Source organism: Salmo trutta, chromosome 9, assembly GCF_901001165.1.
Source record: "Salmo trutta chromosome 9, fSalTru1.1, whole genome shotgun sequence".
NCBI classification, from domain to species: Eukaryota; Metazoa; Chordata; class Actinopteri; order Salmoniformes; family Salmonidae; genus Salmo; species Salmo trutta.
This window is the reverse complement of record NC_042965.1, coordinates 36097628-36123825: the sequence shown is the minus strand read 5'-3', so window position 1 is coordinate 36123825 and position 26198 is coordinate 36097628. Positions and strand designations below refer to the sequence as shown.

The following is a 26198-nucleotide window of genomic DNA, read 5'->3' as shown; positions in this document are numbered from 1 at the left end:
CATTGATCATTCAATGTGTCCATGTTTTAATTGAACCAGTCCTTATTCAGATAAGCTCACTACTGTTTCCTCATGCATACAGATGTCGGATCTTCCTCACAGGAGGAAAATAATCCTGCTGCAGGAGGATTTGAATAAATATTTAAAAAGTATAATCACAGCCAGGGGGCAACTGGAAGCAGTGTTTGTAGGCTATACAATGCAGTAGCGTACCTAGGGGGCTATGGTTCGGGGGAAGGCTCCGCTAACCAACCGACCCCATACCATCCAGTATTCTCAAGGTTTGCTAGAGCATTGTGACCTGACATAGTGCAGTGGTCTGAGCAGCAAGCTTCAGTGCCGAGTATCAGAAGTTCACGCCCGGTTCTGGGCATGAACTTCTGATACTTCGAAACTAATGTTGGTGTAGCCTACTGACTCTTATCATTCTATTCGTTCCCGATTTAAGTTATCCAGTCTGATATGGTCATTTCTTATCAAGATCTGGGGTACAATAACCCTGGACTGTCCAAATTTGAAATGTGTAACTACATCAAGTCTATCTGGGGATTAACTTATTTGTGCCAGAAGGCCCGCGGCCCGGAATCAAACCCACGCCGACACAGTAGGCCTATATGTTCGCACTGAAGGCAGCAGCCCTAACTGCTAGACCACCCCAGGCCACAATTGAACTCAATTTTGACAGTTCATTCGCAACTTTAAGATACACTTGACACTGTATATGAAACAACAGTTGTTTATGTGTATGCCTGTGTTTCAGATTTTATATGTTTGAATGTTGCAGTATTAGGACCTAGGGTTAGCGTTTGAGCGAGCGAGAGAGAACATCATTTTGATATCAAACCCTGATCCCAATGATTCGACTGCCCCCGCATGGAGAGAAAGAGAACTGTTCATTTTCAGCCACACACGGAGCTCATTTAGAATTGCATCTGGAAAATTCCCTGTGACAAAAGGATCGATCAAGTTAAGATCCGACATCTGTAGCTCTGAGTTCCGGCATTATAGTGGTTCTCCATAACGCCAATTCAGCAACACCCCTAAATGTGAAACCCCTCTCCTCCTTCCAGGGCATGTGGTATCCAGCATCTTGAGAGAGCATCCAATCAGAACCTGACTCTGTTCAACTCTCTGTATTTCTGCATCGTCACCTTCTCTACGGTGGGCTACGGTGATGTCACACCTCATATCTGGCCCTCTCAGCTGCTGGTGGTCATTCTCATCTGTGTGGCTCTCGTGGTCCTCCCGCTACAGGTATGACACGGTATATAACAGTGCTTACACAATAGGCTATTACCACAGCCGTTTTCCAAGGATAATTGAGGCTGAAAAGAATCTGACACTTTATCACAAGATTTCATTTCTATTTGTATTTGTTAGGGATCTCCATTAGTTCCTGCCAAGGCAGCAGCTACTCTTCCTGGGGTCCAAACGCATTAAGGCACTTACATTACATATAAAACACAAGATAAATCATGTAACATTATTCCACCACTACATATCTACAATACAAAAGTTATAAGACCACCATACAACAATATTACAATGTATGTGTGTGTAGAGTGTGTGTGTGTGTGTGTCTGCGTGTGTCTGTTCCTGTGTGTCTCTTAACAGTCACTGCTGTTCCATAAGGCGTATTTTCATCTTTTTTTTATCTGAGTCTTCTGCTTCCCTCAGTTACCTGATGTGGAATAGAATCTGTCGTTCTGCCCCTGAACAAGGCAGTTAACCCACTGTTCCTAGGCCGTCATTGATAATAAGAATTTGTCCTTAACTGACTTGCCTAGTTAAATAAAGGTAAAAAAAGAAAAAAAGAATGGCCTGACAAGAACTGTTTTGAAATTATAGATGTATACCTGTAGTAGTAACCAGTCATGAAGTAACATCCTCAATGCTAAGACTGCTTGATCAAACTTCATGGTCTAGAACAAACAAACAGACGTAGACGTCCTGTGTAAACAATGCCAACATATGACGGAAACACATTCTGAGAATGAACATCATTTGCTTGTCATGCTCCGACCTCATATGCACCGTCCATCGTCAGTAATGAGAACACAACTCAAAGCTTTGTTCCTGCTGAGAGTGAGGCACAACAACACCTTGTTAGTTATCCTCCTATATCTTAGTTTCAGCAGCAGCCCTCCTCGTTAAACCTTTTTATACAGTATGTGGACTAAATCCCCACAGTATAAATTAACTGATGAATACAATCCATAGAAATGCATTTGATGAACCTTCCTGCAGCATCAGCAGTTTAACTCCCCACTCTGTCACCCTTCTATTTCTGTCACCCTCCCCACTCTGTCACCCTTCTATTTCTGTCACCCTTCTCTTTCTGTCACCCTCCCCACTCTGTCACCCTTCTATTTCTGTCACCCTCCCCACTCTGTCACCCTCCCCACTCTGTCACCCTCCCCACTCTGTCACCCTTCTATTTCTGTCACCCTTCTCTTTCTGTCACCCTCCCCACTCTGTCACCCTCCCCACTCTGTCACCCTCCCCACTCTGTCACCCTCCTAACTCTGTCACCCTCCTCACATTGTCACCCCCCTAACTCTGTCACCCTCCTCACATTGTCACCCCCCTAACATGTTATGCCGTAAGTGTATTACAATGTGTACAGTAGGTTGTTGTAACCTCAAATATGTGTGTGTGTGTGTGCGTGAGTGCGTGCGTGTGTGTGTGTGTGTGTGCGTGCGTGCGTGCGTGCGTGTGTGTGTGTGTGCGTGCGTGTGTGTGCGTGTGTGTGTGAGTGCGCGTGTGTGTGCGTGTGTGTGTGCGTGTGTGTGTGTGTGCGTGCGTGCGTGCGTGTGTGTGTGTGTGTGTGCGTGCGTGCGTGTGTGTGTGTGTGCGTGCGTGTGCGTGTGTGTGCGTGTGTGTGTGAGTGCGCGTGTGTGTGCGTGTGTGTGTGCGTGTGTGTGTGTGCGTGCGTGCGTGCGTGTGTGTGTGCGTGCGTGTGTGTGTGCGTGCGTGTGCATGTGTGTGCGTGTGTGCGCGTGCGTGCGTGTGTGTGTGTCAGTTTGAGGAGCTGGCCTATCTGTGGATGGAGCGACAGAAGTCAGGAGGGAACTACAGCAGACACCGGGCCCAGACAGAGAAACACGCCGTCCTGTGTGTCAGCTCTCTGAAGATAGACTTGCTCATGGACTTCCTCAATGAGTTCTACGCTCATCCTAGATTACAGGTCGGTCTACAGGAATAGAAGAAGGCAATGTTATTTGGTAGGTCTACAGTAATTGAGGAAGGCTGTGTTATTTGGTGTGTACTCCAAAGACAGCGCTAATGGACAGACCTCAATATTTATGTTTTATTTGGCGCACAAGTCCTTTAGACAATCAGCTCTGGTTCCTAACAAAATGTGCATTTAGCTTGCAAAATATAATAAAATATGCAAACCTTCAGTGTAGATGTTAGGTATATAACAGGTATCTACCCTGCTCTCCTGATGTTAGGTATATAACAGGTATCTACCCTGCTCTCCTGATGTTAGGTATATAACAGGTATCTACCCTGCTCTCCTGATGTTAGGTATATAACAGGTATCTACCCTGCTCCCCTGATGTTAGGTATATAACAGGTACCTACCCTACTCTCCTGATGTTAGGTATATAACAGGTATCTACCCTGCAGGACTACTACGTGGTGATCCTGTGCCCTACGGAGATGGACATCCAGGTGCGTCGTGTCCTCCAGATCCCCCTGTGGTCCCAGAGGGTCATCTATCTCCAGGGCTCAGCGCTCAAAGACACAGACCTCATGAGGGCCAAGTGAGTGACCCACCGCCCACTGGTCCTAAAGAGTCTCAATGGGAGAGAAGGGCAGTGTTCAGCAGGGAAACATGTTGTGGAATAGATAGAAATATCACATCGCTTTGACAGCTCCATTCTATAACACTTTTATTTGCAATGATACATTCTTAGAAAAGAGGGTTCCAAAGGGGTTCTTCCGCAGTCCCCATAGGAGAACCCTTTTTAGTTCCAGTTAGAACCCTTTGTGGTTCCAGGTTTAACTATTTTGTGTACCATGTAGAACCCTCTGTGTAAAGGGTTCTCCATGGAACTCAGAAGGGTTCTACCTGGTACCAAAATAATTCTACCTGGAACCAAAAAGGGTTCTTCAAAGGGTTCCCCTATGAGGACAGCCAAAGAACCCTTTCAAGTTCTAAAAAGCATTTTTTTCTTAAGAGTGTAAAGGGAAGCAAGGGTATCAGAGAAGTTCATAACACCATCAGTTGAGGTCACAGAGGCCTGAGTTGGTATTCGCAGATCAGAACAAACCTCTAATGAGCCTGTTGTTGAGTCCTAACAGTTCAGTTACTGGTTGATAGGCTTTCTGATCTCAGATATGAATCAAGCGTCTATGAGTGAGTTCGTGCACCTTGTGCTGCTGACAGATAAGAGAGTGGTAAAGTCAGGAAAGGTCAGCCAATGGTGTTAATTCAGTTGGCTGTCCTCTCTTAGTATATCAGTGTAATGGGATATCTCAGTACGGCTCACTCTCATCACAACAGCCAAGTTCATAGGCATCAACACAAATCATAGCTGAGATCGATCACATCAAACCGTGTTGGCAGGGGCTGACCTGTCAGAAACACAATAGAGGTAGCCATTGATATATGCAGCTGCTCTGATTTTATTGTAGTCGTATGGTGGATGTTAAGGGGTGGTGATGGATGGCTGAATTGTGGTAATACTGCTTGTCCCCGTGAGAGGAAACTGGGATGGCATGAACTGGGATGGCATGAAATTTACCCTGTCCACTGCAGCACTGCAGCACAGCACTGCATGGTCGTTCAGTGACAACAGAGTCATAAATTCACCCAGCAGCTCAGCCCTCCACTCTGCCGTTTTCACACATGAAAATACTCTGATGAAAACCATGACTACAGCGTGACAATACGGTGAACATTACAACAGCATGCAGATTTTAGCCTCTTAGCTTTTCTCTCGGACAGTTCTCACTAATATTACCTGTCTGAAGCTTCCCTGGCCCTGGTGTGTGTGTGTGTGTGTGTGTGTGTGTGTGTGTGTGTGTGTGTGTGTGTGTGTGTGTGTGTGTGCGTGTGTGCGTGCGTGCGTGCGTGCGTGGTGTGTGTGTGTGTGTGTGCGTGCGTGCGTGGTGTGTGTGTGTGTGTGTGTATTTCTGTTAAACCAGTGTGTTTCCTACAGGATGGATGATGCAGAAGCCTGTTTTATCCTGAGCAGTAGGAATGAGGTGGACCGCACTGCGGCTGTAAGTTCATTATCAGGCTCATGACTTCATATTTAGCACATTGCAATTATCACTCAATACATGAATTGAGTTATGATTGCAATGAACTGAATTTTTCCACTCTAACTCAGTGAGATTGTGCGTATTGGACTTGTGGCTTAAGAACTATTTTACTTTTCCACTCGGCTGATTTTACAAAATGGACAGAAATGAAAAATAAGTATTGGATTTATAAACTCATATTGAGTGCACATAACAGTCCAGCTGGCCAATTCTCAGGACTCATAAAATCGGAATTACATTTCCGGTTGAGTGAGGGTGAAAGTGTTAGAAGTAGCAGATGGAAATGGATGTTGTTTTGTCCTGCAGGACCACCAGACCATCCTCAGAGCCTGGGCTGTGAAGGTTGAGTGAGGGTGAAAGTGTTAGAAGTAGCAGATGGAAATGGATGTTGTTTTGTCCTGCAGGACCACCAGACCATCCTCAGAGCCTGGGCTGTGAAGGTTGAGTGAGGGTGAAAGTGTTAGAAGTAGCAGATGGAAATGGATGTTGTTTTGTCCTGCAGGACCACCAGACCATCCTCAGAGCCTGGGCTGTGAAGGTTGAGTGAGGGTGAAAGTGTTAGAAGTAGCAGATGGAAATGGATGTTGTTTTGTCCTGCAGGACCACCAGACCATCCTCAGAGCCTGGGCTGTGAAGGTTGAGTGAGGGTGAAAGTGTTAGAAGTAGCAGATGGAAATGGATGTTGTTTTGTCCTGCAGGACCACCAGACCATCCTCAGAGCCTGGGCTGTGAAGGACTTTGCCCCAAACTGCCCCCTGTATGTCCAGATCCTCAAACCAGAGAACAAATTCCATGTGAAGTTTGCTGGTGAGCTTTCCTTGCTCTCTTTGTCTCTGTCTCTTTCTATCAGTCTCCCTGTCCCTCTCTGTCTTTCTATCAGTCTCCCTGTCCCTCTCTCTCTTTCTATCAATCTTCCTGTCCCTCTCTCTCTTTCTATCAGTCTTCCTGTCCCTCTCTCTCTTTCTATCAGTCTCCCTGTCCCTCTCTTTCTATCAGTCTTCCTGTCCCTCTCTGTCTCTTTCTATCAGTCTTCCTGTCCCTCTCTCTCTTTCTATCAGTCTCCCTGTCCTTCTCTCTCTTTCTATCAGTCTCCCTGTCCCTCTCTTTCTATCAGTCTCCCTGTCCCTCTCTCTCTTTCTACCAGTCTCCCTGTCCCTCTCTTTCTATCAGTCTCCCTGTCCCTCTCTCTCTTTCTACCAGTCTCCCTGTCCCTCTCTTTCTATCAGTCTCCCTGTCCCTCTCTGTCTCTTTCTATCAGTCTCCCTGTCCCTCTCTCTCTTTCTACCAGTCTCCCTGTCCCTCTCTTTCTATCAGTCTCCCTGTCTCTTAGATTGTTGTCTCCCTGTCCCTCTCTCTCTTTTTTTCTCTCTTTCTTCAACTCTCTGTTTTGCTCCCTCCCCTCAGTCCCCCCATCCCCAGCTCCCTCTCTCCGTCTGTCCATCCTCTCTCCTTCTTCGCATTCCTTTCAAAAACAAAGTTGTTACATCACCTATTTGCTCTGACTTGCAGTGTTCTGTTTTATTTGTTAGATCACGTAGTCTGTGAGGAGGAATTCAAGTACGCCATGCTGGCCCTGAACTGTGTGTGTCCAGCCACATCCACCCTGGTCACACTCCTGGTGCACACTTCCAGAGGACAGTGAGTACACCCATTAAAACACTGATGATTCTCTCCTCCTACTGAAAACTCCACAATGAGGTATCACTATTGAAACCATAAACCTCGATCTTTGTGTTTGTGAGAAAGCGTTATACAAATAAAATGCCTTATTATACAGAGATCGTTGCATGTGTTGTTTTGTGAAACAGTAACCTATACATTGAGGTCAGTGGAGGCTGCTGAGGGGAGGACGGCTCATAATAATGGCTGGAACGGAGCCAATGGAATGGCATCAAACACATGAAAACCATGTGTTTGATGTATTTGATACCATGCCACTCATACCGCTCCAACCATTACCACAAGCCCGTCCTCCCCTCCTGTGATTGAGGTGTCCTCCTTTGTAAACAAGTCCCAGGTTACTACGATGACAACAACAGGCACATTTGTCATAAGCCTAAGGCATATACCTCATTATTGACTCCTCCCTGAAATCTACTGCGTTGCCATAAACTTTTCCTTGGGCCTCCACACTCATCAATCGCACTGTGCGCTGCCATCAACACCAAGCCAAGGTGATAAAATCTTTTCAGCATCGTTATAATATCAACAGCTTGACGCAGCAGATAATCCCTTCTTATCCTCTTCATGGAAATAATTAGATAGGCTATGTCCTACATAGTGACATGTTTTTGGGAAAAGACAACTCCAATAAATGAGTTTTCTCTGAAGTCATCAGATTGATTAAAAGGTTAAAAGGTAGAGAGAAATAGAAGAGAGAGAGAGAGAACGAGAGAGAGAACGAGAGAGAGAGAATGAGAGAGAGAATGAGAGAGAGAGTGAGAGAGAATGAGAGAGAGAATGAGAGAGAGAGAAAGAGAGTGAAAGAGAATGAGAGAGAGAATGAGAGAGAGAACGAGAGAGAGAGAATGAGAGAGAGAATGAGAGAGAGAGAGAGAATGAGAGAGAGAATGAGAGAGAGAGAAAGAGAGTGAAAGAGAATGAAAGAGAGAGAAAGGGAGAGAGAGAAAGAGAGAGAAAGAGAGAAAAAGAGAGAAAGATAGAAAAAGAGAGAAAGAGAGAGAGAGAGTAATTGCTGTGCTGGGATGACCTTATTCTCAACAAGGTAATTATTGTTTGGAGATTTAGGTGGCGGGAGTTACAAGCTCATAAAAGGTCAGAAGCAATTTGTTTAGCCAGATGGAGCTGTCAATCAAGACAAGGAAAGGTGCTGAGTTGCAAATCAAGTCAGGGAATTACAATGAGAGGGGAGATAACTGGTCTAACTTGATTGATAGCCTGAAATGGCTTCTTGGTAGCTAGTTATGAGGTTGGGAGATTGGGAACCTATCTGGGCTAGCCAACTTCATACAATTGATTCGTGGCTAGTAGTATTACAGAGAAACAACAACAAAAAAATTATACAAAAAAATACAATATATATATATATATTTTTTTATTTTTTTATTTTTTTTGTTACATTTAACATTTTTAACAGGACAAATTTGAGGGGGCACATGCCCCTACGCCCCATATGGGCATGACCTCTCTGACTATAGTTACTGGAACTGTGCTGGAAAGAACAATGTGAAAATAAAATATCTCAACCAGCACATTAGGGTTCAGGTGGAGACAGTAATGTGAAAATAAAATATCTCAACCAGCACGTTAGGGTTCAGGTGGAGACAGTAATGTGAAAATAAAATATCTCAACCAGCACATTATGGTTCAGGTGGAGACAGTAATGTGAAAAGGGTATCAGAGTCTCTTCATGATAGCTAGTAGTTCATCACTGTCACAGGCTCTCACATTGCTCTAACAGTCATTCACGTTTCTTTAACATTTCAAGTCAAGGCTTCATCACCTTACTTCATCAGTCATCTTCATCACCTTACTTCATCAGTCATCTTCATCTCCTTACTTCATCAGTCATCTTCATCTCCTTACTTCATCAGTCATCTTCATCCCCTTACTTCATCAGTCATCTTCATCCCCTTACTTCATCAGTCATCTTCATCACCTTACTTCATCAGTCATCCTCATCACCTTACTTCATCAGTCATCCTCATCTCCTTACTTCATCAGTCATCTTCATCACCTTACTTCATCAGTCATCTTCATCCCCTTACTTCATCAGTCATCTTCATCACCTTACTTCATCAGTCATCTTCATCACCTTACTTCATCAGTCATCTTCATCACCTTACGTCATCAGTCATCTTCATCACCTTACTTCATCAGTCATCTTCATCACCTTACTTCATCAGTCATCTTCATCACCTTACTTCATCAGTCATCTTCATCCCCTTACTTCATCAGTCTTCTTCATCACCTTACGTCATCAGTCATCTTCATCCCCTAACTTCATCAGTCATCTTCATCACCTTACTTCATCAGTCATCTTCATCACCTTACTTCATCAGTCATCTTCATCCCCTTACTTCATCAGTCATCTTCATCACCTTACTTCATCAGTCATCTTCATCCCCTTACTTCATCAGTCATCTTCATCACCTTACTTCATCAGTCATCTTCATCACCTTACTTCATCAGTCATCATCATTCCCTTTCGTCATCAATCATCTTTATCACCTTACTTCATCAGTCATCTTCATCCCCTTACTTCATCAGTCATTTTCATCACCTGCATCCGTCATCTTCATCCCCTAACTTCATCAGTCATCTTCATCACCTTACTTCATCAGTCATCTTCATCTCCTTACTTCATCAGTCATCTTCATCTCCTTACTTCATCAGTCATCTTCATCCCCTTACTTCATCAGTCATCTTCATCCCCTTACTTCATCAGTCATCTTCATCACCTTACTTCATCAGTCATCCTCATCACCTTACTTCATCAGTCATCCTCATCTCCTTACTTCATCAGTCATCTTCATCACCTTACTTCATCAGTCATCTTCATCCCCTTACTTCATCAGTCATCTTCATCACCTTACTTCATCAGTCATCTTCATCACCTTACTTCATCAGTCATCTTCATCACCTTACGTCATCAGTCATCTTCATCACCTTACTTCATCAGTCATCTTCATCACCTTACTTCATCAGTCATCTTCATCACCTTACTTCATCAGTCATCTTCATCCCCTTACTTCATCAGTCTTCTTCATCACCTTACGTCATCAGTCATCTTCATCCCCTAACTTCATCAGTCATCTTCATCACCTTACTTCATCAGTCATCTTCATCACCTTACTTCATCAGTCATCTTCATCCCCTTACTTCATCAGTCATCTTCATCACCTTACTTCATCAGTCATCTTCATCCCCTTACTTCATCAGTCATCTTCATCACCTTACTTCATCAGTCATCTTCATCACCTTACTTCATCAGTCATCATCATTCCCTTTCGTCATCAATCATCTTTATCACCTTACTTCATCAGTCATCTTCATCCCCTTACTTCATCAGTCATTTTCATCACCTGCATCCGTCATCTTCATCCCCTAACTTCATCAGTCATCTTCATCCCCTAACTTCATCAGTCATCTTCATCCCCTAACTTCATCAATCATCTTCATCCCCTAACTTCATCAGTCATCCTCATCACCTTACTTCATCAGTCATCTTCATCACCTTACTTCATCAGTCATCTTCATCACCTTACTTCATCAGTCATCTTCATCCCCTTACTTCATCAGTCATCTTCATCACCTTACTTCATCAGTCATCTTCATCACCTTACTTCATCAGTCATCTTCATCCCCTTACTTCATCAGTCATCTTCATCCCCTTACTTCATTAGTCATCTTCATCACCTTACTTCATCAGTCATCTTCATCCCCTTACTTCATCAGTCATCTTCATCACCTTACTTCATCAGTCATCTTCATCACCTTACTTCATCAGTCATCTTCATCACCTTACTTCATCAGTCATCTTCATCCCCTTACTTCATCAGTCATCTTCATCACCTTACTTCATTAGTCATCTTCATCCCCTTACTTCATCAGTCATCTTCATCCCCTTACTTCATTAGTCATCTTCATCCCCTTACTTCATCAGTCATCTTCATCCCCTTACTTCATCAGTCATCTTCATCCCCTTACTTCATCAGTCATCTTCATCCCCTTACTTCATCAGTCATCTTCATCCCCTTACTTCATTAGTCATCTTCATCCCCTTACTTCATCAGTCATCTTCATCACCTTACTTCATCAGTCATCTTCATCCCCTTACTTCATTAGTCATCTTCATCCCCTTACTTCATCAGTCATCTTCATCACCTTACTTCATCAGTCATCTTCATCACCTTACTTCATCAGTCATCTTCCTTCCCTTTGGGACATAAGGCCACAATGAGTTTTCTCCACTTCTTCTGTTTTTGACTACAGGGAAGGCCAGCTGTCTCCAGAACAGTGGCAGAGGACGTACGGACGGTGCTCGGGGAACGAGGTCTACCACATCCGCCTCTGTGACAGCAAGTTCTTTGGGGAGTATGATGGAAAGAGTTTCACCTATGCCTCCTTCCACGCACACAAGAAGTGAGAAGACTTCCTTCCATGGCTTGTATAAGACCTTCATGGTGTTCTCTGACACTCTGCAAACCTTGAGGACAGCAGTCTTAGTGTCCGTTTCCCCTAGCACTTGATTGATACATCTGTAAATATGTGGCATATTCTTGGGTTTCGATTAGCTCCCTGGGTATTTGTCTCTTGGTTCATGGCTTCGAGGTTAATCACTCTCTGTCAAACCAAGGCAAACCGGCATAGCCTGTAGCCAGAAGCCCTTTAGAACCAGAGTTATGCACCGCTGGATTACACTAAGCACAGCATACCAGATGGCTGTTCTCCATCTCCCCACAGGTATGGTGTGTGTCTGATCGGGGTGAAGAGGGAGGACAACAAGAGCATCCTGCTGAACCCTGGTCCTCGCCACATCATGGCCGCCCCAGACACCTGCTACTACATCAACATCACAAAGGAGGAGAACAGCGCCTTCATCTTTAAACAGGAGGAGAAGGACAACAAGGGCCTGCCGGTGGCCGGGCTGTACGATGCCCCCTCCAGGCTGCCTGTACACAGCATCATCGCCAGCATGGGTGAGGAACGAAGGGAAGGGAGGGAGGGAGGGATAACTTAGTAAAGGGGAGAAGGTGAGACTGAAGAGGGATGGGTGAGGAACGAAGGGAAGGGAGGGAGGGAGGGATAACTTAGTAAAGGGGAGAAGGTGAGACTGAAGAGGGATGGGTGAGGAACGAAGGGAAGGGAGGGAGGGAGGGATAACTTAGTAAAGGGGAGAAGGTGAGACTGAAGATGGATGGGTGAGCCTCAGTGTTGGGAGGTAATGAACTATATGTAATGTAAAAACTAGTAATTGAATTACAGTACATTTTGCACTAGCTTGGTTGTAGTTTATCTAAATTCCAATCTTTGTAGTGTTTTGTTCAGTAATTAATAACTTGTTTTGCCATGTAGTGGTGTAGCTAACTATTTTAACTACACACAACTTTTTTTGGCATCGGGGCTGCCTAATTCCTTAATTTTTTTGGGCATCAGGGCTACCTAATTCTCACTTTCTGTGTTTTTTAGGCTAAATCACACATTATGTTGACATCTGACTACACAGTGATCTGTTCTTGCAATTTGTAGTCTATGACATTTTTTATTATTTTTCTTAAGGATAGCTTTAGTGTAACTTAACTTATTCCAGTGTAAAGTAATTGGTAGCTTGGTAAACTATATTTTCAGAGTAGCTTCCCCAACACTGGTGAGCCTAATGCAGGATGAGAGTCGAGTAGGGAGTGAGGAAGAATGGCCGAGTCTTATAAAGATCAGGGAGGAAGGGAGGGAGGAGGAATGGCAGAGTCTTATGAAGATGAGGGAGGGAGGGATGGAGGGAGGGAGGAGGAATGGCAGAGTCTTATAAAGATGAGGGAGGGAGGGATGGAGGGAGGTAGGAGGAATGGCAGAGTCTTATAAAGATGAGGGAGGGAGGGATGGAGGGAGGGAGGAGGAATGGCAGAGTCTTATAAAGATCAGACGGAGGGAGGGAAAATCAGAGGAGTGAGCCCAGTGATGCAAGGGGGTGAGAGAATGGGGACGAGGAGGGATTCTTCACTTGTCACTGCTATGTATTTGCTAACTTTCACAGTGCAATGCGACCTTTCACAGTGCATTGCTACCTTTCACAGTGCACTGCTACCTTTCACAGTGCAACGCTACCTTTCACAGTGCAATGTTACCTTTCACAGTGCAATGTTACCTTTCACAGTGCAATGCTACCTTTCACAGTGCAATGCTACCTTTCACAGTGCAATGCTACCTTTCACAGTGCACTGCTACCTTTCACAGTGCAATGCTACCTTTCACAGTGCAATGCTACCTTTCACAATGCAATGCTACCTTTCACAGTGCAATGCTACCTTTCACAATGCAATGCTACCTTTCACAATGCAATGTTGCCATTGACATGTTGGTGGTGATGGTTGTTTTGTATGCATGTGTTCTTGTCTGACTCTATTGGCTTTTTCTCTTTTCTGGGCCGACTTGGTTTCTGTTATTGTTATTGTTGTTGTTGTTGTTTTACTACGACGTGTGAAAGTTGATCATGCCACTTCGTATGATAAGTTTGTGCATGTTGCTACTATTGCATTGTCCTGTTGTAAAGCAACACCGTAGTGTAGTTGGTGAAGGATTTCTGTCAACACAGTTGTTCTGTTGTATTGGTATAGGCTTGATGTTTTCCGTAAATGTGTTTGCTGCAGTGGACGCTGCTGAGGGGAGAACGGCTCATAATAATGGCTGGAACGGAGCCAAGGGAATGGCATCAAACTTTGTGTTTGACGTAAATGATGCCATTCCACCCATTCCGCTCCAGACATTATCACAAGCCCGTCCTCCCCAATTAAGGTGCCACCAACCTCCTGTGATTTGCTGTTAATCAGTTCTTTGCGGGGTTTTTGCACATAGTTTTGCATCGTTTAAGTTCTGTTTATCAAAAATGCATTTAATGTAGTTGTACTTGCGTTTGATGCTGCTACTTCCCATTACAACAAGATTAAGATATGCCCGATGTTTAACCTTTCAGAAATGAGATACAAGGTAGACACATCTAAATGGATGGACGGCTTTAGAATATGTCATTTACCATGAGGACAATAACCTCAAGGACATTCATTCAGTTGACACAATCTATTAAAAACATATCATATTCAACTGCTCTTTGTCCAGGTACTGTATAGTACAGCTGTCATATATGGATACATGTACTTTATGTTCAATTAGATGGGGGTAGATCGGATAGTGTTGAATAGATAACATTGAGGACATTCGTCTGTAAAGTCTAATAAAAAATCAGTGCATTGAAGACGCATGAGTTTGATGGATGAGTGTGCTGCTTTGGGCAAGGACAAAGACTAAGTGACTTTACTAATTCAACCAGAAGCAATGACAGTGCAGTTAGCACGTCAGCTGTGCTGGTTCATTTCACACAAAAAGATGAGTAGATAATGAATCATGCAAGGCAACATAAAATGTGCTTACACTGTACTATGGAGTATAGAGTATTCATAGGAAATCATAGTATATCAACTTAAGGTTTCTGTAAACTATTACAACAACTAATCTATCTATCTATCAGTGGTGCCCAATCCCATCACACTACCGACCAACTATCTTACCAACCATTTAACCACCTCTTTCAGGGACGGTAGCCATCGACCTCCAGAACCCGGCGGACCCCCCAGAGGACAGCAGCAAGCTAACACTGCCCACAGAGAACGGGTCCGGAAGCAGACGGCCCAGCATCGCCCCCGTCTTGGAGATCGCTGACTCCTCCTCCATCCTGCCCTGCGACCTGCTCAGTGACCAATCAGAGGACGAGACCAACCAATCAGACGAGGAGAGCTCGTCGGTGTCAGAGTGAGTGTCCAATTAGAGATGTAGAGGAGGGCAAAGGGAAGTTGGAAGGGCTTGGGCAGTGTTTCCGAAATGGTGGATCAGGACTCAATGGTTTCTACGCTACAGGCCATGGCTTATGACTGGGCTGTAGCTAGAATTATTGTTTTCATTAACTGACAGTCGATATGATAATGTCTAGTCGGCTTTTATAACGTCTGTTCAGCTCAATGTTGAGTCACACAGCTACTCTATCCGTTCCATCACCAAAGGAAAGAGAAGATGTGTGGGAGGGGTTCGAGTGGATCCTTTCTTTCTTTTCTTATTTTCTCTCTCTCACTCTATTTCTTTCTCCCTTTCTTTACATCCTTCAATGCATACCATTAAAGCCCTTAGACAACACTTACATAAGTAACACACTGTGGTATGCCAGACTGCTGCCTGGAAGAGAGAGAGAGAGAGAGACAGAGAATTGTATAATGTGATCTTGTCATGAGCCATACAGTCATCTCTTGAAGTCCCACAGTGCCCCTGTGTGGTCATGATAAACAAGCCTTTGAGAAAAGGCTACACTCGGTCTCAATACTGTATGTAACAATCTGTCAATCCTTTGTGTTAACCTTCAACATGTGTACAATACTTTACAATGACAAATAGCTGTGTCAATGACACAATGACAAATAGACGGTGTCAATGATTGACATTGATACATTATTCAATAGATTGCCTTGTCGCTAACGTTTTTGGTTCATTGCCTCTTCTAAAGTCTCTCTGACTGAAAGTGTGTGTATTTGTTGTTCATTTTAATTTTTCACCTCAGTTTTGTGAAAGGATATCCTCCCAACTCGCCCTACATTGGCAGCTCTCCAACCCTGTGCCATCTCTTACCCCAGAAAGCCTCGTTCTGCTGCCTTCGTCTGGACAAGGTGAATAGAGACAAGGATGTAATGAAGTCTATTGTGCACAAACGAACTTGGTTTTGTTCTCTCATGTAGTAATTATTAAGCCACACAGTCTTGTTCCAAAGACAGCAAACAATTTATTATATCTTATTTTGTTGAGCTGTGTTGGTTGCACCATGTCTAAACAATTGTATTGTACCTCAGCTCCTCTTTGTAAACTTGACTGTATGAATAGAAAGTGTACGTATCTTTGAATAATAGAATACAGCAGACAAGCCTAACTGTTTAGTGTTGTCACAATAGTTCATGGAATATCATATGTTTATGGACAAAAAACGTGCCTTAGACTTCACTCAGTAACACTGACAAACATTTAAATCATTATAACAAACCTGAAACATAATTACCTTTTACCTAACTTTCCATCACATCCAGGGTTGCAGGCACAACAGTTTTGAGGATGCCAAGGCCTATGGTTTTAAGAACAAGCTGATCATAGTATCTGCAGAGATGGCAGGGAACGGCCTCTATAACTTCATCGTCCCTCTGCGGGCCTACTACCGCCCCAGGAAAGAGCTCAACCCTATCGTCCTGCTATTAGACTACCCGTAAGTAGTTTCACGCACCGGTCTGCACTGGGCGCAATAGCTTGAGGGTGAGGTTACCCCAAAAGCAACCACATGACTGGTCTGTGCCTCTATATAATGGTTTTAGGTAACATATCATGTATCCACCTGTGTGTAATGCATTTAAACAGACTAAATGCATAATAACACCTATACATGTTTTCATAATGCATTATGCTTACTGTTTAAGACTTGAAAAGGTATATGACTTTAAAAGGTGTATGACGTGGTGTATGACGTGGTGTAGGACTTGGTGTATGACGTGGTATATGATGTGGTATAGGACTTGGTATATGATGTGGTATAGGACTTGGTATATGATGTGGTATAGGACTTTGTATATGATGTGGTGTATGACGTGGTGTATGATGTGGTATAGGACTTTGTATATGATGTGGTATAGGACTTGGTATATGATGTGGTATAGGACTTGGTATATGATGTGGTATATGATGTGGTATAGGACTTGGTATAGGATGTGGTATAGGATGTGGTATATGACTTGATATATATGATGTGGTATATGACTTGTTATACGACTTGGTATAGGACTTAAGTGCATTACACTCAGATGGTTATTGTAATATAAAGTTTTGCCAAGATTTAGTATTGGGCTGCATGAAGATTAATGAAATCCAGTGACATAAAGTAATTGTAGCGAGAGAAAGGTGATTATACAGCTGCATCCTGAAGTTAACTTAACTGCTGCAGGATAAGAAATGATTTCTGCATTATTCATATCGCTGGCTGTGCCTCTCTGTTGGATAAATGGAGCTCCGGGAAGCTTCAGGGGTGTGTGTTTGTGTGTTATGTTTTTGCCTATAATAATTCAGTGTGGATTTCATTACAGTAACTTCAGAGGACTCTCCAGGGACGTTTGTGTAGCTAAACAGAAAGCCATGGAGCTCTGTAATCCCATATAGTCTGGGGCAGAGACTAACACTTCACACTGTCGGCGGCGTATCTATCCTAGTCCCACTATACAGCTACCTACTGCCTGAGGAGTTACCATGGCAACAGGCTATATTGCATATCTGGAGAAGTTATCAGGAAGCAGTATTTTGTCGCAGAATCCAAAAACTATTAACAGAATACATATTTGCTGCATATGTACAGTATTTTAGGACATTATGTAATTTAATGCATAGCCAAAGGAAAATGTTTGGCTGCAAAATTTGCTGAGGCTTCTAATAGTCTAATACCCATTAGTATGTATGTACTGTACTTTATGTGTGGTTGCAGTTGTCTATGTCCTGTCCCTTGCCGTGGAATTATTCTAATCAAAGGAGAGAGACTTTTAGATTTCTTCAAAACAACGTAACTTTATAATTGAATTACTGCAGTAGAGTTGGTCGGTAACCACTCTTAAGGTAATCACTGAGAACTCTACGAGCAGAACTAAGCCACAGCATTTCATAGTTAAGACACATCCACCTGAATATGTGACAAACAACAGATTTGTGAAATTATACAAAGGTGCATTGTGCTCACATGCAACATTTACATTGCACCAGGTTTCTGTCTCTAGGTTTTACTACTTTGTTATACAAAAATACTAGTGCAACATAGGACACTAGATCCTTCCCTTAATTTATGAAGTCCAGTATTCATCTGCCATGTGGGAGAAATAAACTGGAGCGAGGTTCTGCCTGGCACCGGCAGACAGGCACACAGACACTAATCATGGAATGGAATGCAGTCTTTAGGTTTTATCACCAAGGCATCGTAAATCAACTGTCAGCGTTAAGCCTCGGAGACTCATTTCAGAAGAACAGACATTGTGAAAATACTAATATGAATACATTATAATATAAAAGTAATGTGATTAACATATTGTTGTAATTCTACCACATTCCTCCATTTTGAGACTTAGTCTCAACATAAAAGATAATTACAACTTAAAAAAATACATGAATAAAAATAAAATATCAAACCACCTCTAACTCAAATATATAGGGAAAAAATAATCTTTGCACTAGTATACTACCATTGTTAAATTACCATCCGTTCATTGAGTTTTTCAACCTTAACATAAAATTATCCTTCATTGGGAATGATATAAACATTAAAATATCGTTAAGAAATTCTCAGCAATCTAAATCGGAGTACATTTTCCCATCAGTACGAAACACAATCATCATGTTGATACTGAGCACATTCCCATTGGTCTGCATAGTGGAAATAACTATTTCTATCCCCATAACACCATCTGTAGAAACTAAAATTAGCATATATTGTTGGACAAATCCAGGTAGTGACTCCTGGTTTAATTACAATTTATTCAGTTTAGTGCCTAATGAACATACCCAGGACAAGCATCATGATCTCACTATTTATAAGGCAACGCCTATGGACTCTATGTTTGCCATTAGCATAAACCTGCTATAGTTCCTGAGTATTATCATTATCATCAAAAATGTAATCAAATAGATTAGGATCAGTTTCACTCTCAGGATCAGAGTTCACCCTCTCCATTCACCAAGGCATGCTGAGAATAGTGTCAACATCTTTAGTACACAACTTCTTTACTCATGTCACAATTAGTAAAACAGCAATCAAAAACAATCCACTTATAGTTATTATCATACTAAAAACTTACTCAAATCAATTAGTCAGTTTTCAAAAAAATCATTCAACTTCCAAATCATAATCAAAACTCAATGAATTATCCAACCAAAATTTAGAATGACAATGCTTCAGTGATTCTCATTGGTTCTATCACTCAAAGTTAAAACCTTAACACACATCAACACCGGCAGAATGTACATTTATATTAACATACAGTATAATTATCCATAATTCTAGTATCAACTTTCTCATCACGGTTATAATTACAGATCAGTATCTCAATGTATTCTTATTCTAAATTACTATAAATTAAGCAGTGTATAGACCTCCACAATCAACTTGATACCCCAAAATAAACAATTTTGGACAAGGCTAAATCAATTACGAGCACAGTTGACCAATCCCTTCCTTTACCGGCATTCAATCTTCTGGCGTCTCTTCATTTTCTTCTTCAGATAGCTTTACAGTTCAAAGTGGATGGCCCGAGATAATGTCCCAAGCTCAATGTCTCACCTGGGCCACCACCACCTCTACCAGCCATTATGTCTTGTCCATTTGCCAACCAGTATACCAGCAACATGAGAGAAGTTTGGAACAGATCTCTCTCCATCCTCACTCCACATGGAGAGACTCTGACTCAGGTCTCTCGGTAAGAGTGGTGCGGACAGGGCCGTATTGAACGCCATTTTCTTCTTCAGCCGGTCAGAGGGGGTTTTGAGGTTCACATCGTTCTTGGCCGAATTATCCCTGCCTTGCATCAAGACACTATCTGTAGTCACCTTCACTATAACCTCAAGAGAGGACAGATCAAAAACAGTTTAGTTCAGGGCATGTCTGATTCAGGAAATCCAGACAAGCATTGACTGTATGACAAGTTATTACTTTTACCAATTATTCTTAATACAAATTTATAAAACAAAAGTTTTAAAAACTAAACTTTCTGTATTTCAAATTGGCTTATACTCCCCTATCACACTGTCGACCTCATTGCAGAGTCACAGGATCAGAAAGTTAGACTGCTAATCTCGATCATCAAGCAGACCCAATCTGGTGAGATTTGTATCTAACAAAACAGCACAAACAACACAACAATACACTCCATCATATATCACTCCATGCAATCCTACATATCACTGGAGGTGTATAAACTTCAATACAAAAACCTTTGGAGGACTGGTAATTCCCCCATTTTGACACGACTCACAGCGTGATTAATGTGTAAAACAAACAACACCACTGCTGGTTAAATACAAATAAAACAATGTAAAATAACAATTTGAGTTAGAATCACTATCCTTAACCTGTCTGGGCTAGGGGGAAGTATTTTCACGGCCGGATGAAAAACGTACCCAATTTAAACAGGTTACTACTCTGGCCCAGAAACAAGAATATGCATACAATTAGTAGATTTGGATAGAAAACACTCTGACGTTTCTAAAACTGTTTGAATGGTGTCTGTGAGTATAACAGAACTCATATGGCAGGCAAAAACATGAGAAAAAGTAAACCAGGAAGTGGAGGATCTGAGAATTGTAGTTCTTCTTTCTAGTCCCTTTCGAAACTACAGTATCTGTGGAGTTACGTTGCACTTCCTAAGGCTTCCATTGGCTGTCAAAAGCCTTCAGAAAGTTGTTTCAGCCTTCTCCTGCTACTGGGCAGATAATAGGAGCTCAGTTACTGAGTGGACTGCCTGTGGACAAAGGGATTGGATATGCGCAGTCACGCGAGCGTGCCGTTCCTTCTTTTTCTCCTTGAATGAATACGCTATTGTCCGGTTGGAAATTTATCGCAATTTTACGTTAAAAATACCATAGAGATTGATTTTAAACAGTGTTTGACATGTTTCTAAGTACGGTAATGGAACATTTTGACTTTTCGTCTCTGGTACCACGCTTGCGCATTATGCCTTTGGATAGTGCTCTGAACACACGAACAAAACGGAGGTATTTAGACATAAATATGTATTATTTCGAACAAAAACAACATTTCTTGTGGAAGTAGCAGTCCTGGGAGTGCATTCTGACGAAGATCAGAAAAGGTAAGAGAATATTTCTAATACTAATTCTGAGTTTAGGTTGCCCCGAACTTGGCGGGTGTCTGTATAGCTCTCTGTGATGGCTGAGCTATGTACTCAGAATATTGAAAAATGTGCTTTCTCCGTAAAGCTTTTTTAAAATCTGACAAAGCGGTTGCATCCAGGAGTAGTCTATCTATAATTCTTTAAATAATTGTTATATATTTTGTCAACGTTTATGATGAGTATTTTTGTTAATTGATGTGCACATCCACCGGACGTTTTGGTGGGAATACATTTTCTGAACATTATGCGCCAATGTAAAATGCTGTTTTTGGATATAAATATGAACTTTATCGAACAAAACACACCATGTATTGTGGTACATGATGTCCTAGGAATGTCATCTGATGAAGATCATCAAAGGTTAGTGCTTCATTTAGCTGTGTTTTGGGTTTTATTGACACATGTCCTTGCTTGGAAAATGGCTGTGTGATTATTTTTGTCTATGTACTCTCCTAACATAATCTAATGTTTTGCTTTCGCTGTAAAGCGTTTTTGAAATCGGACAATGTGGTTACATCAAGCAGAAGTGTATCTTTAAAATGGTGTAAAATAGTTGTATGTTTGAGAAAGTTGAACATTTTGTTGTTTTTGAATTTGCCGCCCTGATATTTCACTGGCTGTGTCCCGCTAGCGTCCCACGTAGCCCATAGAAGTTAATAACTCCATAAATAATAAATTGTCCCCATACTTGATTCAAAGAATAGAAAAATAGACTAGAGACAGGTCTATCCTTCTAGTGGTCTGAAGCACACATATAACTATTAATTATAAACTTTTCCATAATTATCAGTATTACAAATGACCTTTAAATCATCATCCAATGTCTCTCAGCTTTCCAGTGAGGGCGATCAAACCACAGTAGAAAGGCAGAGGTCAGAGGTCATACAAACCCTTCAATTAAGTGTTTCTTTCTATTTTAGACTAATTATTGAAAAACAGTCATATATTTCATATCCCAGGTTTACAGTATGTTGCATCAGTACATTTATTAAATAAATGATTCACATATTGAATTAAACTCACAAAATAAAAACTTAAGAAAGTTCTGTGTGTGCCCCTTTAAGGTGCAGTCTGTTTAACCCGTGAAAAACCCACTAAACCAAATGAAATAACCCCACACAATAAGTCAAACACAGTATTAACACCACTAACAAATATTCATAACAAGTGTGCTGTGTGTGGGTATTTGCAAACCATAGGGTAAACTTAAAACACATCAGATGATACAGCATCCCTTTAAGCAGAATAAACACCTTCTAAAATAAACAAACCCAGAACCCCTTTTAGGTAAACGTATCATTGCAACCTGTTGCATTGATGTAGTAAAATATAAACCTGTTGTTTAACAAATCTAGAAGCTTCAAAAAGTTGGTGATATCTTATCAGCATAATAGTCAAATCTAACTGCAATCCACTTCAATTACTTGACACTGTTCTACTTAATGTAAACAGATTATCGTTTTAAAATACATTAACTGTTCTCTTAAATCACTGGTGTTACCCAAACTATAGAATTGAGTAATAATAATTAGAAATTGTCAAAGAACATCTCTGCATTCAACTTAGTCATATCTCCACACCAAATGAACCCACTTCGTCCCTTGCAACCTGCTCGAGTTCAGCGAGCACCAGTCGCTTACACCTGCGGACTAAAACTGGGAAACTCTTCTATTCTTACCAGTATATATATATATTTAAATAAACCAGTCTCAAACAACGTTCTGCGTTTATCTCTATTGTAAGTTGATAACAAACTTGACAACTTTCTCTTCCCTTTCGGCTTCACACTTATTAAATGTCCAAGACTTAAAATTAACATGTAATGCGCCGAATTTATACAAATCCTTAATTAAGGAAAAATATACTTTTCGGAGGGAACTCAGATAGTTCACAATGCTAGATCCTCTTTCTGCCCACAACATCAGTACATTGCTGTTGTAGCCTATTATCATGCAATAATTAATACCCATGTTTAGTTATCAATTATGATCATGGTCACAGCTCTATTGCAATTGCCTATCTGCTATTATTAGAATGCATTAGATATAGGTAACAGTCCATTCTGATTAGACTACAGGTAATAAAACAAACACTTGCTGTTGTTGACAAGCATACATACAATTCATATCCATAGTATGAATATGTTGTCAATACCACAGACCCAGTGCAATTGAAATGACAAAGAAATCCGGCAAATAACCCAAGCATAATGGTTTGTAGTCTTAACATCTGGCAATTCATATCCATAGTATTAATATTAATATTTAGTCAATACCATAGACCCGATGCTATTGAAATGACAAAGAAATCCGGCAAATAACCCAAGTGTAATGGTTTATAGTCTTAACATCTGCCACATAATAACGACACAATTCCCAGAAAATAGCCTTACAGTTCATCCAAGTGTTTCTCCGCAGAGATTTTCACATGCACAAAGGGGATTTATTCACCGTCATAGCAGTCAAATAAATAAAATCAACATCCATTGATGTAAAACTAGATCTTGCGCCTTGTAATAAAAGCGGATTATCTTTTCTCATGAGACATATTTAAATTGCTTTACTATATCACATTAGCTCTGCAATGATAATTAGTTTGATGGAAACCCTGATTTGGCTTTGTACGATGTTATAAGTTACGTCGAGATTCCATCTTAATTCGCTGTAACTTTATGGGGAAAGGGTTTATTCGATAAATATAGCAACTCCTCTCATACTCTGAAAAATGTATTCAAAAAAGCAGGCCTTATCGGCAGTTTTATTTTAAATGTAGTACCCGGATGGAGAAAATGCCATATGCGTTTTATAGTTACATCGGTTAGGGTCAATTTCCCATATTTTAACCAAAAGTGGACATACGCCAATCATTTTCTGAGACTATTGCCCAGACTTTGTAGACAGTCAGAAATGCTTAAACCTCATATTTATCAAATGATCCATAAAAGGGACCAACTAAGAAAACGTACATTTTTTCCCCCACCCCTGACGTGACGTACATCTACGTTTTGGGTGTGCAAGTTACTATATGAATATTATTCAAATTATTACTTTATCAATTCTCTAGTAATTGATTACACACACATAAAATTCATAATATTTTCGTATATTCACAGAATCCATATAGAACGTTAGAAATCTTAAGTACTCACATTAATTAACCACTTCATGTGCGTTTCCAACGACTCTTCATCGCCCTACTCCCAGCGGAACCCAAACCCAAGTTTCCCGGATGCTGCCTGGCATGTCATGGGATCCTCAATGGGTCTCTAACCTCCCAGAAACCACGGCAAAGTCTAGCCTCCCAGAAGCTATAGACTTGCTTCTACTTTATAAAATAACATCCCGCTCTCAATACCACCCTGTGATATTCTATGATGGGCAGTGATGTACAGAACCCAACTATTACGCTGCATAGCTAAACTTATTATCCATATTTAAATCAGTTTATTATACACATTTCTGTATCTTATTATCCAAACTTCAGACTGATAACACATTTACACAATACTATTCCCAAACACACTTAATCAATATTTGTATAACTTGCAGGAATATTTTCTTCTATAACGAGGCCCAAATTTGGAATGTCAAATCTATTACATTAACATTTTACCATAACCAATTTTTCCATAATCATAAATTCCCTCTGTTAGGTTCTTATTTTTCAGAGTAAATAACTCACGGACACTAGTGAAGCTTAACAAAGTTGAATTCTTCCCAAAGGGAAGACAAAAAAAAACATTTCACACAAGCACTGATATTTAACCCTTTCTCCTAGTCTGAGTCTCCTCCTCCACAACTGAACAGCCAATGCATCTCTGTTGCTAGACAGAACCTTAATGATATCTGTTCTTCCTCACTTAATCTAACCTGACCTCTACCCCAAAGTGCCCACACCTCCCCAACTCAAGGCTGTCATGGTTATTGATACCAGACTGTGTCTCTTCTCCTCCCAGAGTATCCCTGATGGCAAACAATAACATATCCTGACAATGTAAACGTTATACATTACCCTCTCTCCCTCAGTGACATTGTTAGTTTCCCAGATCTATCAAGTCTTTAGTATCTCAATGTTCAAAGTTTACCCCGAATCCAACACCTCTAAGGTTTCCAAATTTGGGAAACCTGCAAGGATCGGTCCCACTGAGATACAATGGCCGGACCACATCCTAAAAGACTGGCCGAAATACAATGTCTAGACATCATACAAACACACCGGTACAGGATTTCTCATAAACTTCAATTGAAGAGCGCCTACATTCCTAGGGTTGATAATAAGATACCTATTTATCTTTTCCAAACCTACTCCACGTCCCTTAGGAATACTTTAAAGACAATGAACACCCTTTTCGCCTAACTGCCCACTTCCTACCTAGGTAAATAAGAGACTATACTTCTCTTTTCCAACCTACCCCACAACCTAGAATAAGGGTAACATGTCTTTCAAGAAAAATATACCATTAGCTACGAGACATTTTTTTCTTGCCCACTCAATATTTTCGTCTAAAGTGCCCACTCAACATTAACAATGTTCAATTAATGTTCAACATTTACGCCTAAACTGCCCACTCAACATTTACAATGTTCAATTAATGTTCAACATTTACGCCTAAACTGCCCACTCAACATTAACAATGTTCAATTAATGTTCAATTAGTACTATTAATTCTGTGCACTTTCGAGTTCAATTATTGAAAGAAATCAGTCTCACCCTAAATCTAATTCTGTTCAAAATGACGTATCCATTCAGCTGACGCTCCCAGCCAGGTGGGGATCCGATCTGCTCCGTCTAGTGGAGTATGGCTTCCCCGGCTGCATCTACAGTGGGGGGAAAAAGTATTTGATCCCCTGCTGATTTTGTATGTTTGCCCACTGACAAAGAAATTATCAGTCTATAATTTTAATGTTAGGTTTATTTGAACAGTGAGAGACAGAATAACAACAAAAATATCCAGAAAAACGCATGTCAAAAATGTTATAAATTGATTTGCCATTTTAATGAGGGAAATAAGTATTTGACCCCTTCTCAATCAGAAAGATTTCTGGCTCCCAGGTGTCTTTTATACAGGTAACGAGCTGAGATTAGGAGCACACTCTTAAAGGGAGTGCTCCTAACCGCAGCTTGTTACCTGTAAAAAAGACACCTGTCCACAGAAGCAATCAATCAATCAGATTCCAAACTCTCCACCATGGCCAAGACCAAAGAGCTCTCCAAAGATGTCAGGGACAAGATTGTAGACCTACACAAGGCTGGAATGGGCTACAAGACCATCGCCAAGCAGCTTGG

At 41.4% G+C, this 26198-nt stretch overlaps 1 protein-coding gene and 1 long non-coding RNA gene across 7 annotated transcripts in view; one reads left to right on the top strand and one right to left on the bottom strand.

Annotated features, from left to right (window-relative positions):
* LOC115200482 (potassium channel subfamily T member 1) overlaps positions 1-26198 on the top strand; it is a 136092-nt gene that overhangs the window by 88908 nt on the left and 20986 nt on the right. For 5 of the 6 annotated variants that reach the window (XM_029763586.1, XM_029763589.1, XM_029763585.1 and 2 more), the window contains 11 exons: positions 1071-1254; positions 3023-3187; positions 3634-3770; positions 5172-5235; positions 5976-6084; positions 6807-6915; positions 11233-11382; positions 11704-11939; positions 14544-14760; positions 15557-15662; positions 16074-16246. In XM_029763586.1, the coding sequence (XP_029619446.1) occupies positions 1071-1254; positions 3023-3187; positions 3634-3770; positions 5172-5235; positions 5976-6084; positions 6807-6915; positions 11233-11382; positions 11704-11939; positions 14544-14760; positions 15557-15662; positions 16074-16246 (1650 nt within the window). The remainder of the gene's footprint in view (positions 1-1070; positions 1255-3022; positions 3188-3633; positions 3771-5171; positions 5236-5975; positions 6085-6806; positions 6916-11232; positions 11383-11703; positions 11940-14543; positions 14761-15556; positions 15663-16073; positions 16247-26198) is intronic. The other variant, XM_029763590.1, reaches the window with a different exon arrangement.
* On the bottom strand, positions 17567-24614 carry LOC115200483 (uncharacterized). Its single transcript, XR_003879527.1, has 2 exons — positions 24061-24614; positions 17567-19895 (listed from the first exon to the last, which is right to left on the bottom strand). It is a non-coding gene; the product is annotated as an uncharacterized LOC115200483 (long non-coding RNA).